The sequence below is a fragment of the Hyla sarda genome, chromosome 12, assembly GCF_029499605.1.
Source record: "Hyla sarda isolate aHylSar1 chromosome 12, aHylSar1.hap1, whole genome shotgun sequence".
In the NCBI taxonomy this organism is placed as follows: Eukaryota; Metazoa; Chordata; class Amphibia; order Anura; family Hylidae; genus Hyla; species Hyla sarda.
Window position 1 is genome coordinate 49,416,571 of NC_079200.1, and position 14,460 is coordinate 49,431,030.

The window sequence follows — 14,460 nt, forward strand, 5'->3', positions numbered from 1 at the left end:
GAACATTGGTGTATGGTTTAATCCCGGTTCCTGGAACTCTCTACTCTTTCACCCTTTTATCACTCTCATAATTGCATACTTTATTTTGTTCCGTGGTGCGGTCATATTTTTTCTCTCTGGGCATTGTGCAATACGGGATTTACATCTATATAGTTATCCTGAGTGTATATGTTTACATATGTTGGTATTTAATTGCTAGTATATTTCTGTACAGCCTATACCTTTTACATGTATATACACCCGGATGGGGGTCACTTCATTATCTCCCATTTCTTATTGATGTTCTGTAGCCCAGTTTTGCTTCTGTCCCTCATCCAGACGCCTTAGTAGTCTGTCCATTGTCGTTCCTTTTAAATTCTGTTTTTAAAAATCAGTCACTATTAATAAAGACTATATGTACTTTTTCACTATTTTATGTCTCTGTGTAATTTTCTTCGGTATTACTTGTATTTCTCTGTATACCAGAGACAAGGTTGGACCATAGGTCAGTATTTTGTGCCCCTCTTTTTTGGTTATTTTAAGATTGTAGATGTGCACCATGTCTGGTTTCTACTTGAGTACAAATCGAAGATTAGATCTGCTTTGGACTTGATAAAGGGAGGAATCCCAAAAGCTTGTCTCTACAAAATGCTGTTAGTCCAATAAAAAAGGTATTACAAGATACTGCAACATTTTATGATTTATATATATATATGTTTGGAATTAAAATTTATCTTGCACATTTCCATTTCCTCTTTCATGCTAAGACGGATATGTCTGGTAGATAAGGACTCCAGCTAAAATTATCTGGCCACTTTAGCAATGTCCTTTTATTTTCAAAAGAGCAGACCTGTCCCCTGAGCAAGGGGGCTTAGTCATGAAGTTGTCCTGTTATCAGGCATGTGTGGTGGGATGATGCGGACACAAAGCCTTCTTTGGTATGAAGTTCTCCTTATCTCACAAGAGGGGATGCTCTTCCTAATTTTCCAGCAATGTGTAGCTTAGCAGCTATTTTTATCAGGTTTATGGGGCCCTGAAAGGGAATGTTCCAGAAAGTAAGCAAGGATGGAGCACGTCGAGTTGAAGTTATGTGGAAGATGAAACCTGTAGTTTGTTGTCAACAATAGAAAGTTATGGGCAGCTATACGGAGCCCTATTCTAGGAATTGTATCATTTTACTGTCAGAATTAAGGTCTATGGAACTGGAACATATGTAGTCTTGCAATGTTACTCTTGTAAAGTCTAATAGCTTGTATAGACTAGTAGTATATTAGTAAGGCTTACATGGTGGTTTTGACCATATCAGGGGTCGTGTCACCAAAAAATCACACTGTCGCACTGAAGTAATTGGGGGTCAATGCAGTGTTGAAGGTAACTAAATGGGGTTGCATTGCAACTCACAAGCAGCAAGAATTGCATCATAAAGAGATTTCTTGCTACTGTCAGGTCGCAGTTGAGTCCACTTGTAGAACACAATGTAACCCATTCGGTTACCTTTGCCTTGACACAGCACGAGTGCAGCAGTGTGACACGGAGATTTTTGGTCAAGCGACTCGTTGCAGCAATGTGGCACACTCTCCAACAAGAAGCTGGTATTTTATTACCATAGTTTGGAGTTTTCTACTAGGAAACGTTTTTTTTGATGATAAACTGATCACCAGATATCCCACTGTTAGAATCCCAAAATACTTGGAGGAACCCAACTGCAAGTGTTTAATTCCCCTGCAGCGTCACCACAGGGGACATGAAACACATACCAGTTCTCACTGAAATCAGTAGGCTATCCATGGCTCTTTATAGCCACTTTCAGCCGAAGTGTACGTTCCCACCTGGCGTATTTGCTGCGTATTTGCTGCTGCGTATTTTATTTTCCCATTGAAGTCAATGGGTAGGAAAATACGCAGCAAATACGCAGCAAAATAAGCCAGGTGGGAATGCACCCTTAAAAGGGTATTTAAAATGGTCCCAAACAAGACAACCCCCTTTAAGACCAATACATTAAACAGTATGAAGACAATAATCTAAGGTCAGCCGCCAGATACTTAGCAACATCTGGGCACTGCAATAACTACAGATGTCTATGTGATATTGTACTGTGCATAGGTGAGAGAATCCGACCCTAAAATTGCACGTATAATAGCTTAGCCTAATGTCCTTGTGCCTGTGTAGACAACACTTAAGCCTTGTTTATGTCCAGACTATTTATTCCAAGTGCTTTTATACGTTTTTTTTTTCTTTGTTTCATTTTGTGCTCATTCTGATCATTTTGACAGATGTATTACTCTTTTCTTCCCTCATAGGGCGGATTAGGATACCTAAATGTTATTGCAAACATAGACAGTAATCTTCACATTGGATAGGAGGCTAATAGAGATCTTTGACTACAGAAACAGAGATTGTTACAATATCTTACTTCATATTAATATAGCTCCAGATAATTCTCATAAAATCGTATACTTTTTTTTACAATCTGAGGTTCAGATTTATATTAGTTTAATATAAAGGGGTTGTTTTGTCATTGACAATCACTTTCTGAATGCAGATGCCTTACTCCCAGATAACAGCTGAGTTTGTTGGAAGAGGCTGCAGAAAACTAAGGATACTCTTGAAGTAGCAGCTGCAGTGGAAATGTAGTGTCCTACGGCGGCCATTCAGATGAATGACCATAATGTAATACAAGGACGTCTTGAGTCCCTGAGATTCAGAGCCACCCCTAGGCTATGTTCACATGACTGAATTTTTGTGCAGACATTCTCCTGTGTGAACATAGCCTTACAGTGTCATATATTCATTCTGGCTCATAGAAGAGGTTCCCAAGCAGGGGTCCCCCTCTATGATACCTTTGTGCCCTATTAGGGCATGTAGAGAAGGGCACTCTTCATCAACCCCTTTTAAGAAAAAGGTTCATATGGATACAAAAAAACTTCCCCATACAAAATAGGCCATGCCTCGTGGCACCAAATAGCCCATCTACTGAATATTAATATTACTGTTTTGAAAATTCCTAAAGAATCTTCAGACTCTTTCAAGCAATATCCCTATGTGGATAAAACCTAAGAATATTGTATCCATGATAACATATGTTCGCTTAGGAGTATCTTGAAATGTTACACCAGGCAGCACACAACATTGGGAGCGTGACATAATAAAATGTAACAATCATACATACAGGACACAACTTATATAAAATTTTTGTGAAATTTATTTGGTGGAAATCACTAGGGGAAAAAAATCCCAAATAATTTACAACCGCACTTGGTATTTCCGAAGTGGGCAGTAACCTCTATGAGGACTCGAGGACATTCGAAGCGGCTTTTGGCCCATGATGAGTTTTCAGGTTCTTCATAGACAATTTGAATAAAGCAGTTGGGGGAGGGGGGGGGGAGTCGAGAGTTCATAGAGACCTGCATACAAATAGAACATAATTTAGAGACTGAATATTGGTTATTCATCCTTCATATACAAAAGCAAATGGGCAGTAGAAGGCATTACGTAGGGGAGAATTCAATCAGTGGAACATTACATTGATATAGGATTTAGATATAAGTAAAATTACCAAACACTTACCGCATTAACTTCAGCCAGACATAATGTGCTTGATAAAAGCTGAGGAAGAGAAAATATGAATGAAACGACATTCACAAATATTTTTTGTCACTTTGCCACTGCCAGTTGATTTCAGTGGATACTGTGCAATACCTCATCTCCCCTCTGAAGGCACTGCAGGGGAATTGAACACTTACTGTTGGGGTCTTTTGTAGATTACTAGCTGAATAATGGAAGCGCAAGCAACAGGATACCCTGTGATCTGCCTATGATTGAGGGACCCTTTTATTAGAATGCCTTACATTAGAAATGGCATTAAGTATGACCCTCAGCATCTCCTCGAGGCTAAGCTTCCTTAGTTTCATTTACAGTTGCATATGGATTGAAGAAGTGGTTCCTTTCTTAATACTTCATATTAGCATAAATTGAAACAACTTTGCTTGTACTGTATACATACAGTACAGACCAAAAGTTTGGACACACCTTCTCATTCAAAGAGTTTTCTTTATTTTCATGACTATGAATATTGTAGATTCACACTGAAGGCATCAAAACTATGAATTAACACATGTGGAATTATAGACATTACAAAAAAGTGTGAAACAACTGAAAATATGTCATATTCTAGGTGGAAAGTGTCCCCAAGTGCAGTCACAAAAACCATCAAGAGCTACAAAGATCCTGGCTGACATGTGGAGCGCCCCAGGAAAGGAAGACCAAGAGTCCCCTCTGCTGCGGACCATAAGTTCATCCGAGTCACCAGTCTCAGAAATCGCAGGTTAACAGCAGCTCAGATTAGAGACCAGGTCAATGCCACACAGAGTTCTTGCAGCAGACACATCTCTAGAACAACTGTTAAGAGGAGACTGTGTGAGGCCTTCATGGTAGAATATCTGCTAGGAAACCACTGCTAAGGACAGGCAACAAGCAGAAGAGACTTGTTTGGGCTAAAGAACACAAGGAATGGACATTAGACCAGTCGAAATCTGTGCTTTGGTCTGATGAGTCCAAATCTGAGATCTTTGGTTCCAACCACCGTGTCTTTGTGCAACGCAAAAAAGGTGAACAGATGGACTCTACATGCCTGGTTCCCACCGTGAAGCATGGAGGAGGAGGTGTGATGGTGTGGGGGTGCTTTACTGGTGACACTGTTGGGGATTTATTCAAAATTGAAAGCATACTGACCCAGCATGGCTACCACAGCATCTTGCAGCAGCATGCTATTCCATCCGGTTTGCGGTTAGTTGGACCATCATTTATTTTTCAACAGGACAATGACCCCAAACACACCTCCAGGCTGTGTAAAGGCTATTTGACCAAGAAGGAGAGTGATGGGGTGCGGCGCCAGATGACCTGGCCTCCACAGTTACCAGACCTGATCCCAATGAAGGCAAAAGGGCCAACAAGTGCTAAGCATCTCTGGGAACTCCTTCAAGACTGTTGGAAGACCATTTCAGGTGACTACCTCTTGAAGCTCATCAAGAGAATGCCAAGAGTGTGCAAAGCAGTAATCAAAGCAAAAGGTGGCTACTTCGAAGAACCTAGAATATGACATATTTTCAGTTGTTTCACATTTTTTGTTATGTCTATAATTCCACATGTGTTAATTCATAGTTTTGATGCCTTCAGTGTGAATCTACAATTTTCATAGTCATGAAGATAAAGAAAACTCTGAATGAGAAGGTGTGTCCAAACTTTTGGTCTGTACTGTATGTCATGTCTAAGTTCGAATAACTGAGAAATTTAGTATGAGCCATGACCATTATGATACCTTCGTAGTTAATGCATCCATTGGTATCTTCCTGTCCTGAAAGCAGCTGTTCCACTTCACTTTCTTGCAACTTCTCACCTGTATGTGGCAGACACAGATTGTGAATAGCATGTACAATACACATGTTTAACCTTAGAGAATGGTTGATACCAAGTTATGAACATGCAGCAATATTATTCACCTAAAGTGGCCAAGACATGGCGTAATTCAGCTCCCATCACAGTGCCATTGCTCTCTTTGTCAAAAACGCGTAGTCCTTCTACAAAGTCTTCATAGGAACCCTGGTCCTTATTTTTAGAGATGTGCTGAAGCATTGGAAGGAAGGTTTCGAAGTCAATGAGTTTGGTGTTTAATTCTGAAATAAGATAAATGTTTTAAAGTTGTATTTAGTGACATACCAAATGTAAAGCACAAGCAATAGAAGCAAACAGGTAAGTAGGGAACCGCCATGGAGTCACTAACTGAGCCAATTAAAATAACACAAATAAATAGTTATTTTGTTACATATTAATACTTTAAATTATGCTTTTTATATCTTCAGATTGTTCCATTGCCTTTTAGCCGTATCCAATACCCCTATCTTTATCACACAGTGATCCCATATGCATTATATATAGCAATAGTCTGATATAAACTTATTGAAATCTGGATGTCCTTTAGAATACCATGTACTTAATGGATCTAGATGCAGACAGCTGGCAGGCTTTGGTTATTTAGTCACCAAGTCTGAAATCTTCGATATGAGCAGCTTCTGAGATTTTCTGTACTCTGGCATTGACTGCGCATAACAACACACATACCACTGCTTAGTGAAATGTCAATGGTCCTCCCCTGGGTCAGCAGTAGGAATGTGATGCTAAATGTTGCGCTGCTAACCCCATGGCCATGAGTATGACCTTGTATGTCCTTTAAATACTAGGAATTAGATGATCAGATCCCCCACAAATAGAGTAAGTGAAATGGTTACAATCTTTCTGAGCCTTTTGTGGCCTTCATGCCCCCCACCCACCCTTTTTTTCATAGCTTGAAGTTGAGGGGGTGTAATCCCTCACATAAATAGAACAAGACATCATGCCAGGTGTAAGGGGCCGTGTTTGAACCAAATGGAAGGTATGTCACATAGAGCCAGAAAATCTTGGGACGTGCATATCAGTTTACCAAAGCAATACTATTTATAAGGTGGATTGTCTTATTCCGGCCATTTGCCCCATGCCTGGAGCCTTGCCATTCTCCTTCTATTTTCTACACTGCATAATAAAGATATATCGTCATCTACTTACTATAGCCATTGCATTGTTATGGCTATAAACCTACTCTGTCACACCAATTCTGAAGCAGTAGAGTAGAACACCCATAAAATCTCATAGAAAGAAGCCATGAAGACAAAAGACAAACCCTTTAAAGGGGTTGTGCGCTGCCCTAATTTTCAGAGCTCTGCTCTCAGCGTCTGGAAGTTCATTACTCCGAACGCTGTGTGCGGGCTTCCGTGTTCGCGGCCGCCGGGCACGATGTCACGCCCGGCCCCTCACCCGCCCCCTCGTGACGTCTCGCCCTGCCCCCTCGTGAAGTCTCGCCCCGCCCCCTCTAACAAAGTCTATGGGAAGGGGACGTGGCAGCGGTGACATCACGCCCGGCGGCTGCGAATACGGAAGCCCGCACACAGCGTTCCGAGTAATGAACTTCCGGACGCTGTGAGCGGAGCTCCGAAAGTCAGGGCAGCGCACAACCCCTTTAAAGGCTACATTTATTTTTATTTTTCGCATTGCAAGTATTATGCAATTTAATATGTTTTGTTTATACTATAGTTTTCCTGTACAGTGATCCCTCAACTTACAATGGCCTCAACATACAATAGTTTCAACATACAATGTTTTTTTCTGGACCATTGTAACTTGAAACCAGACTCAACATACAATGCTACAGACAGTCCAGATCTGTGAGACATGTCACAACTGGAGGAACTGACCAATCAGAACGGGCATTTTACTGGAATCACCTGTATTACTGAAGTGCATGGACTATAATTCGTCTGGTAGCGCCCCCTACAGTACAGGGAGGAACTACAAGTTCTGTACTACTCCTTACCTGTGCCAGGTTTAGCTGCTCCTTTGGACACCAAGTAAGGGTGGCTCCATTTGGGACACTGTGTGTACTGTATAGGACCCTGAAGAAGCTCCTGTCCTCTACTTAATCCTTTGTTTCCCAACCAGGATGCCTGCAGCTGTTGCAAAACTACAACTCCCAGCATGCCCGGACAGCCAACTGGGCATGCTGGGAGTTGTAGTTTTGCAACAACTGGAGGCACCCTGGTTGGGAAACACTGACATAGACAGTGATTTACAGTTCCCAGCAGCTCTTTCTTACTTTTATATGTAAGGATTTGCTTTATCTGTATTAGTTATCTACTTATTTTTCTTTATTCCTAGCTTTTTCCTATTTTTTGGGTGACATTTTGGGGCTTCAGAACCAATTACCAGATTTACCAGAGTTATGGTCTCAACATACAATGGTTTCAACATACAATGGTCATCCTGGAACCAATTAATAATGTAACTTGAGGGACCACTGTATTATAATACATTGCAAGCTTTTTGACGCCATTCGTTATCAATCCCATTCGCCATCTTTTTGTCGTATCAGTCTCCTGCCCCTCTTGTTTATTCCTGATCGCAAATTGTATCCTAATTCTGATCACATCAAATAAATTCAACTCAAATCAGATTTGAGCTTAGATAAATGTTAAGGAGGAGCTGAAGAATGAGACAAAAGCATGCAATGTATTATAGCACATGCGGAAACAATACAGTTTAATTAAAAAAAATCATTTTTAGTTAAAACCAAGAACAGATTTTTATTTTATTTGCATTCCATGTAATGGAATGAAAATCTGCAAAGAAGTCCCATTTTTCTAAGACCACCATCAGTAGGAAAAAAAATTATGATTGTTTATGTACTCCACCCCTTGTGTCTTTTCTTCTTTTTGTCATCCTATTAATGACTGTATTTTCCTCTTCCCCCTTGCTCAGTGCACAGTGAACATTGCCTTCCTTTAACCTAATGACGGCCATACAGCTTTATCAGATATGTGCAAAACACGTATTTAGTCGACAGATATTTCCCTTAACCCCTTAAGGACCGGAGGTTTTTCCGTTTTTGCATTTTCGTTTTTTGCTCCTTGCCTTTAAAAAATCATAACTCTTTCAAATTTACACCTAAAAATCCATATGATGGCTTATTTTTTGCGCCACCAATTCTACTTTGTAATGACGTCAGTCATTTTGCCCAAAAATCTATGGTGAAGCGGGAAAAAAAATCATTGTGCGACAAAATTGAAAAAAAAAACGCTGTTTTGTAACTTTTGGGGGCTTCCGTTTCTACGTAGTACATTTTTCGGTAAAAATGACACCTGATATTTATTCTGTAGGTCCATACGATTAAAATGATACCCTACTTATATAGGTTTGATTTTGTCGGACTTCTGGAAAAAATCATAACTACATGCAGGAAAATTAATACGTTTAAAATTGTCATCTTCTGACCCCTATAACTTTTTTATTTTTCCGTGTATGGGGCGGTATGAGCGCTCATTTTTTGCGCAGTGATCTGAAGTTTTTAACGGTACCATTTTTGCATTGATAGGACTTATTGATCACTTTTTATTCATTTTTAAATGATATAAAAAGTGACCAAAAATGCACTATTTTGGACTTTGGAATTTTTTTGCACGCACGCCATTGACCGAGCGGTTTAATTAATGATATATTTTTATAATTCGGACATTTCTGCACGCGGTGATACCACATATGTTTATTTTTATTTTTATTTACACTGCGTTTTTTTTTTTTATTGGAAAAGGGGGGTGATTCAAACTTTTAATAGGGGAGGAGTTAAATGATCTTTATTCACTTTTTTTTTCCACTTTTTTTTTGCAGTGTTATAGGTCCCATAGGGACCTATAACACTGCACACACTGATCTCCTATGCTGATCACTGGTTTCTCATAAGAAACCAGTGATCAACGATTCTGCTGCATGACTGCTCATGCCTGGATCTCAGGCACTGAGCAGTCATTCGGCGATCGGACAGCGAGGAGGCAGGTAGGGGCCCTCCCGCTGTCCTGTCAGCTGTTCGGGATGCCGCGATTAGCCGCGGCTATCCCGAACAGCCCGACTGAGCTAGCCGGGAACTTTCACTTTCACTTTTAGCCGCGCGGCTCAGCTTTGAGCGCGCGGCTAAAGGGTTAATAGCACGCGGCGCCGCGATCGGCGCTGCGCGCTATTAGAGGCGGGTCCCGGCTTCACTATGACGCCGGGCCCGCCATGATATGACGCGGGGTTACTGTGTAACCCCGCGTTATATCAGAAGAGCAGGACCAAGGACGTACCGGTACGTCCTTGGTCCTTAAGGGGTTAAAGGGATTATCCAGGAAAAAACTTTTTTTTTATATATAAACTGGCTCCAGAAAGTTAAACAGATTTGTAAATTACATCCAAACAATGTAGATAGAAAAAGCGGAGCACTCACCACATTAGGCTTCTTGATTGCGATCAGACTTTATTCATGTAGGGCACCCCCGCACCCCCGTCCGCACACCCCTGCTTGTATCCCCTGAAGACTACATGAATAAAGTCTGATCGCAATCAAGAAGAATGTGGTGAGTGCTCCGCTTTTTCTATCTACATTGTTTGGATGTGATTTATCTCTTACTACAAGCGTGGAAGCACCATTATCGGCATCTCCAGCGGTTGCAAGGGGACAGTACTATTTTCCGGTAGTTTTCCACCATACAGCGTTAATACAATAGTGCCGAGCATATTCTCTTTGTTTTATGTGTATAGATTTGTAAATGACTTCTATTAAAAAATCTTAATCCTTTCAGTACTTATGAGCTTCTGAAGTTAAGGTTGTTCTTTTCTGTCTAAGTGCTCTCTGATGACACGTGTCTCGGGAACCGCCCAGTTTAGAAGCAAATCCCCATAGCAAACCTCTTCTAAACTGGGCGGTTCCCAAGACAGGTGTCATCAGAGAGCACTTAGACAGAAAAGAACAACCTTAACTTAAGAAGCTCATAAGTACTGAAAGGATTAAGATTTTTTAATAGAAGTAATTTACAAATCTGGAGTGATGGTGGGACAGGACTTGATGCGAGGAGGTTGAGAGGCTCATCCTCACCCCCCCACCCCCCCGCTTCCTGCCCCCTCCATGGACCATACACATGCTGTTGGTCCGGGACACCGCTCAGCTGCGCTGAAAGCTGGGATGTGAGTGTGCTGGATGGCGGTGGAGCAGAGGGACCTGACCTGACACAGCAGTAGCGAGCGGGGAGCAGTGGACTGTGAGCGTAGTGGCCCCCACATGAACAACAGCACACACAGGTGCCGACAACGCTGTGATCTGGAGTGGAGGCCCAGAAGAGGCAGTGAGTGGGAGGAACCAGGATCTGTGTTGTGCTGAGAATGAGTGAGAGTGGGACCCAGCTGAGATTCGGGTGAGATCCTCTCATATCTGTGTTGTTATAAGGATGAAACCGCTGCCACAGTGAACAAACTGCACTAAAAGAATAGGTGTGGGGGCAAGTTTTGCTCGCTTAATAATAAATCCCCCTCGTGGCGATTATAGCTGTGGAGGTGATCGCTGCCACGTTCACCTTGTATGTTTAAAGCCGATAAAGAAGGTCCTTCTGCATAAGAAATAAGAATTTATCTATAAGAACTGGATTTGGGTGGAAAACCCTAATTGGGACAGTGTATTTTTTTTTCCTCTCCTGAGTATAAACGACACCTGGTGAAACACCTGTAGCACTGCAGGAGCAGGTCTATAGTCTGCAGATAACTGTGAAACACCTGTAGCACTGCAGGGGCGGGTCTATAGTCTGCAGATAACTGTAAAACACCTGTAGCACTGCAGGGGCGGGTCTATAGTCTGCAGATAACTGTGAAACACCTGTAGCACTGCAGGAGCAGGTCTATAGTCTGCAGATAACTGTGAAACACCTGTAGCACTGCAGGAGCAGGTCTATAGTCTGCAGATAACTGTGAAACACCTGTAGCACTGCAGGAGCAGGTCTATAGTCTGCAGATAACTGTGAAACACCTGTAGCAGGAGCAGGTCTATAGTCTGCAGATAACTGTGAAATACCTGTAGCACTGGAGGAGCAGGTCTATAGTCTGCAGATAACTGTGAAACACCTGTAGCACTGCAGGAGCAGGTCTATAGTCTGCAGATAACTGTGAAACACCTGTAGCAGGAGCAGGTCTATAGTCTGCAGATAACTGTGAACACCTGTAGCACTGCAGGAGCGGGTCTATAGTCTGCAGATAACTGTGAAACACCTGTATCACTGCAGGAGCAGGTCTATAGTCTGCAGATAACTGTGAAACACCTGTAGCACTGCAGGAGCAGGTCTATAGTCTGCAGATAACTGTGAAACACCTGTAGCACTGCAGGGGCGGGTCTATAGTCTGCAGATAACTGTAAAACACCTGTAGCACTGCAGGAGCGGGTCTATAGTCTGCAGATAACTGTGAAACACCTGTAGCACTGCAGGAGCAGGTCTATAGTCTGCAGATAACTGTGAAACACCTGTAGCACTGCAGGAGCAGGTCTATAGTCTGCAGATAACTGTGAAACACCTGTAGCACTGCAGGAGCAGGTCTATAGTCTGCAGATAACTGTGAAACACCTGTAGCAGGAGCAGGTCTATAGTCTGCAGATAACTGTGAAATACCTGTAGCACTGGAGGAGCAGGTCTATAGTCTGCAGATAACTGTGAAACACCTGTAGCACTGCAGGAGCAGGTCTATAGTCTGCAGATAACTGTGAAACACCTGTAGCAGGAGCAGGTCTATAGTCTGCAGATAACTGTGAACACCTGTAGCACTGCAGGAGCGGGTCTATAGTCTGCAGATAACTGTGAAACACCTGTATCACTGCAGGAGCAGGTCTATAGTCTGCAGATAACTGTGAAACACCTGTATCACTGCAGGAGCAGGTCTATAGTCTGCAGATAACTGTGAAACACCTGTAGCACTGCAGGAGCAGGTCTATAGTCTGCAGATAACTGTGAAACACCTGTATCACTGCAGGAGCAGGTCTATAGTCTGCAGATAACTGTGAAACACCTGTATCACTGCAGGAGCAGGTCTATAGTCTGCAGATAACTGTGAAACACCTGTAGTACTGCAGGAGCAGGTCTATAGTCTGCAGATAACTGTGAAACACCTGTAGCACTGCAGGAGCAGGTCTATAGTCTGCAGACAACTGTGAAACACCTGTAGCACTGCAGGAGCAGGTCTATAGTCTGCAGATAACTGTGAAACACCTGTAGCACTGCAGGAGCAGGTCTATAGTCTGCAGATAACTGTGAAACACCTGTAGCACTGCAGGAGCAGGTCTATAGTCTGCAGATAACTGTGAAACACCTGTAGCACTGCAGGAGCAGGTCTATAGTCTGCAGATAACTGTGAAACACCTGTAGCACTGCAGGAGCAGGTCTATAGTCTGCAGATAACTGTGAAACACCTGTAGCACTGCAGGAGCAGGTCTATAGTCTGCAGATAACTGTGAAACACCTGTAGCACTGCAGGAGCAGGTCTATAGTCTGCAGATAACTGTGAAACACCTGTAGCACTGCAGGAGCAGGTCTATAGTCTGCAGATAACTGTGAAACACCTGTAGCACTGCAGGAGCAGGTCTATAGTCTGCAGATAACTGTGAAACACCTGTAGCACTGCAGGAGCAGGTCTATAGTCTGCAGATAACTGTGAAACACCTGTAGCACTGCAGGAGCAGGTCTATAGTCTGCAGATAACTGTGAAACACCTGTAGCACTGCAGGAGCAGGTCTATAGTCTGCAGATAACTGTGAAACACCTGTAGTACTGCAGGAGCAGGTCTATAGTCTGCAGATAACTGTGAAACACCTGTAGCACTGCAGGAGCAGGTCTATAGTCTGCAGATAACTGTGAAACACCTGTAGTACTGCAGGAGCGGGTCTATAGTCTGCAGATAACTGTGAAACACCTGTAGCACTGCAGGAGCGGGTCTATAGTCTGCAGATAACTGTGAAACACCTGTAGCACTGCAGGAGCGGGTCTATAGTCTGCAGATAACTGTGAAACACCTGTATCATTGCAGGAGCAGGTCTATAGTCTGCAGATAACTGTGAAACACCTGTAGTACTGCAGGAGCAGGTCTATAGTCTGCAGATAACTGTGAAACACCTGTAGCACTGCAGGGGCGGGTCTATAGTCTGCAGATAACTGTGAAACACCTGTAGCACTGCAGGGGCGGGTCTATAGTCTGCAGATAACTGTGAAACACCTGTAGCACTGCAGGAGCAGGTCTATAGTCTGCAGATAACTGTGAAACACCTGTAGCACTGCAAGAGCAGGTCTATAGTCTGCAGATAACTGTGAAACACCTGTTGCACTGCAGGAGCAGGTCTATAGTCTGCAGATAACTGAGAAACACCTGTAGCACTGCAGGAGCGGGTCTATAGTCTGCAGATAACTGTGAAACACCTGTAGTACTGCAGGAGCGGGTCTATAGTCTGTAGATAACTGTGAAACACCTGTTGCACTGCAGGAGCAGGTCTATAGTCTGCAGATAACTGTGAAACACCTGTAGCACTGCAGGAGCAGGTCTATAGTCTGCAGATAACTGAGAAACACCTGTAGCACTGCAGGAGCAGGTCTATAGTCTGCAGATAACTGAGCTTCTCCTGTGATACAACAAGCTGAAAGTGTCCCTTGGAAATATTTAGTTGGTAATCTTCTCTGAATCTCCCTGCGCAGCGTATGAAATACACGTGACAGTCCTGGGTGGGACAATATATTGACAGCTGGAGAATAAGATGGCACCCAAGCTGAATAAAACACATAGCCCAACAAAGGACGCTAAAGCAGCTGGGAAAGTGGATAAATATTTTGTCTCGTCTCGGGGGTAGTGCCTAGAAATCGTGGACAAAATAAAACCAATGCAGGAGATCTGGGATTAGATGACTCTATAATGGAGAAGGAAGGGGGATGTTCCCCAACCTGCCCTAGATAAAGTATTAGCGGCAGTTGCTAAATGTAATACTTCCATAGATGTTCTGTCCAATCAAGTGGGGGTTATCGGGGTGGAAATCAATTTGATCAGGGAAGATCTAAAGAAAGTCAGGGA

The 14,460-nt window shown here is 42.8% G+C and overlaps 1 protein-coding gene across 6 annotated transcripts in view; it reads right to left on the reverse strand.

Moving 5' to 3' along the window:
* Positions 1–3,193: 3,193 nt before the first annotated feature.
* Positions 3,194–14,460, reverse strand: part of LOC130296740 (myosin light chain 4) — a 53,432-nt gene continuing 42,165 nt past the window's right edge. For 5 of the 6 annotated variants that reach the window (XM_056548609.1, XM_056548607.1, XM_056548610.1 and 2 more), the window contains 3 exons: positions 5,478–5,651; positions 5,297–5,374; positions 3,736–3,791 (listed from right to left, as the gene is read on the reverse strand). In XM_056548609.1, the coding sequence (XP_056404584.1) occupies positions 3,745–3,791; positions 5,297–5,374; positions 5,478–5,651 (299 nt within the window). In that variant the 3' untranslated portion in view covers positions 3,736–3,744. Of the gene's footprint in view, positions 3,384–3,546; positions 3,586–3,735; positions 3,792–5,296; positions 5,375–5,477; positions 5,652–14,460 lie in introns of those variants that run through there. The other variant, XM_056548612.1, reaches the window with a different exon arrangement.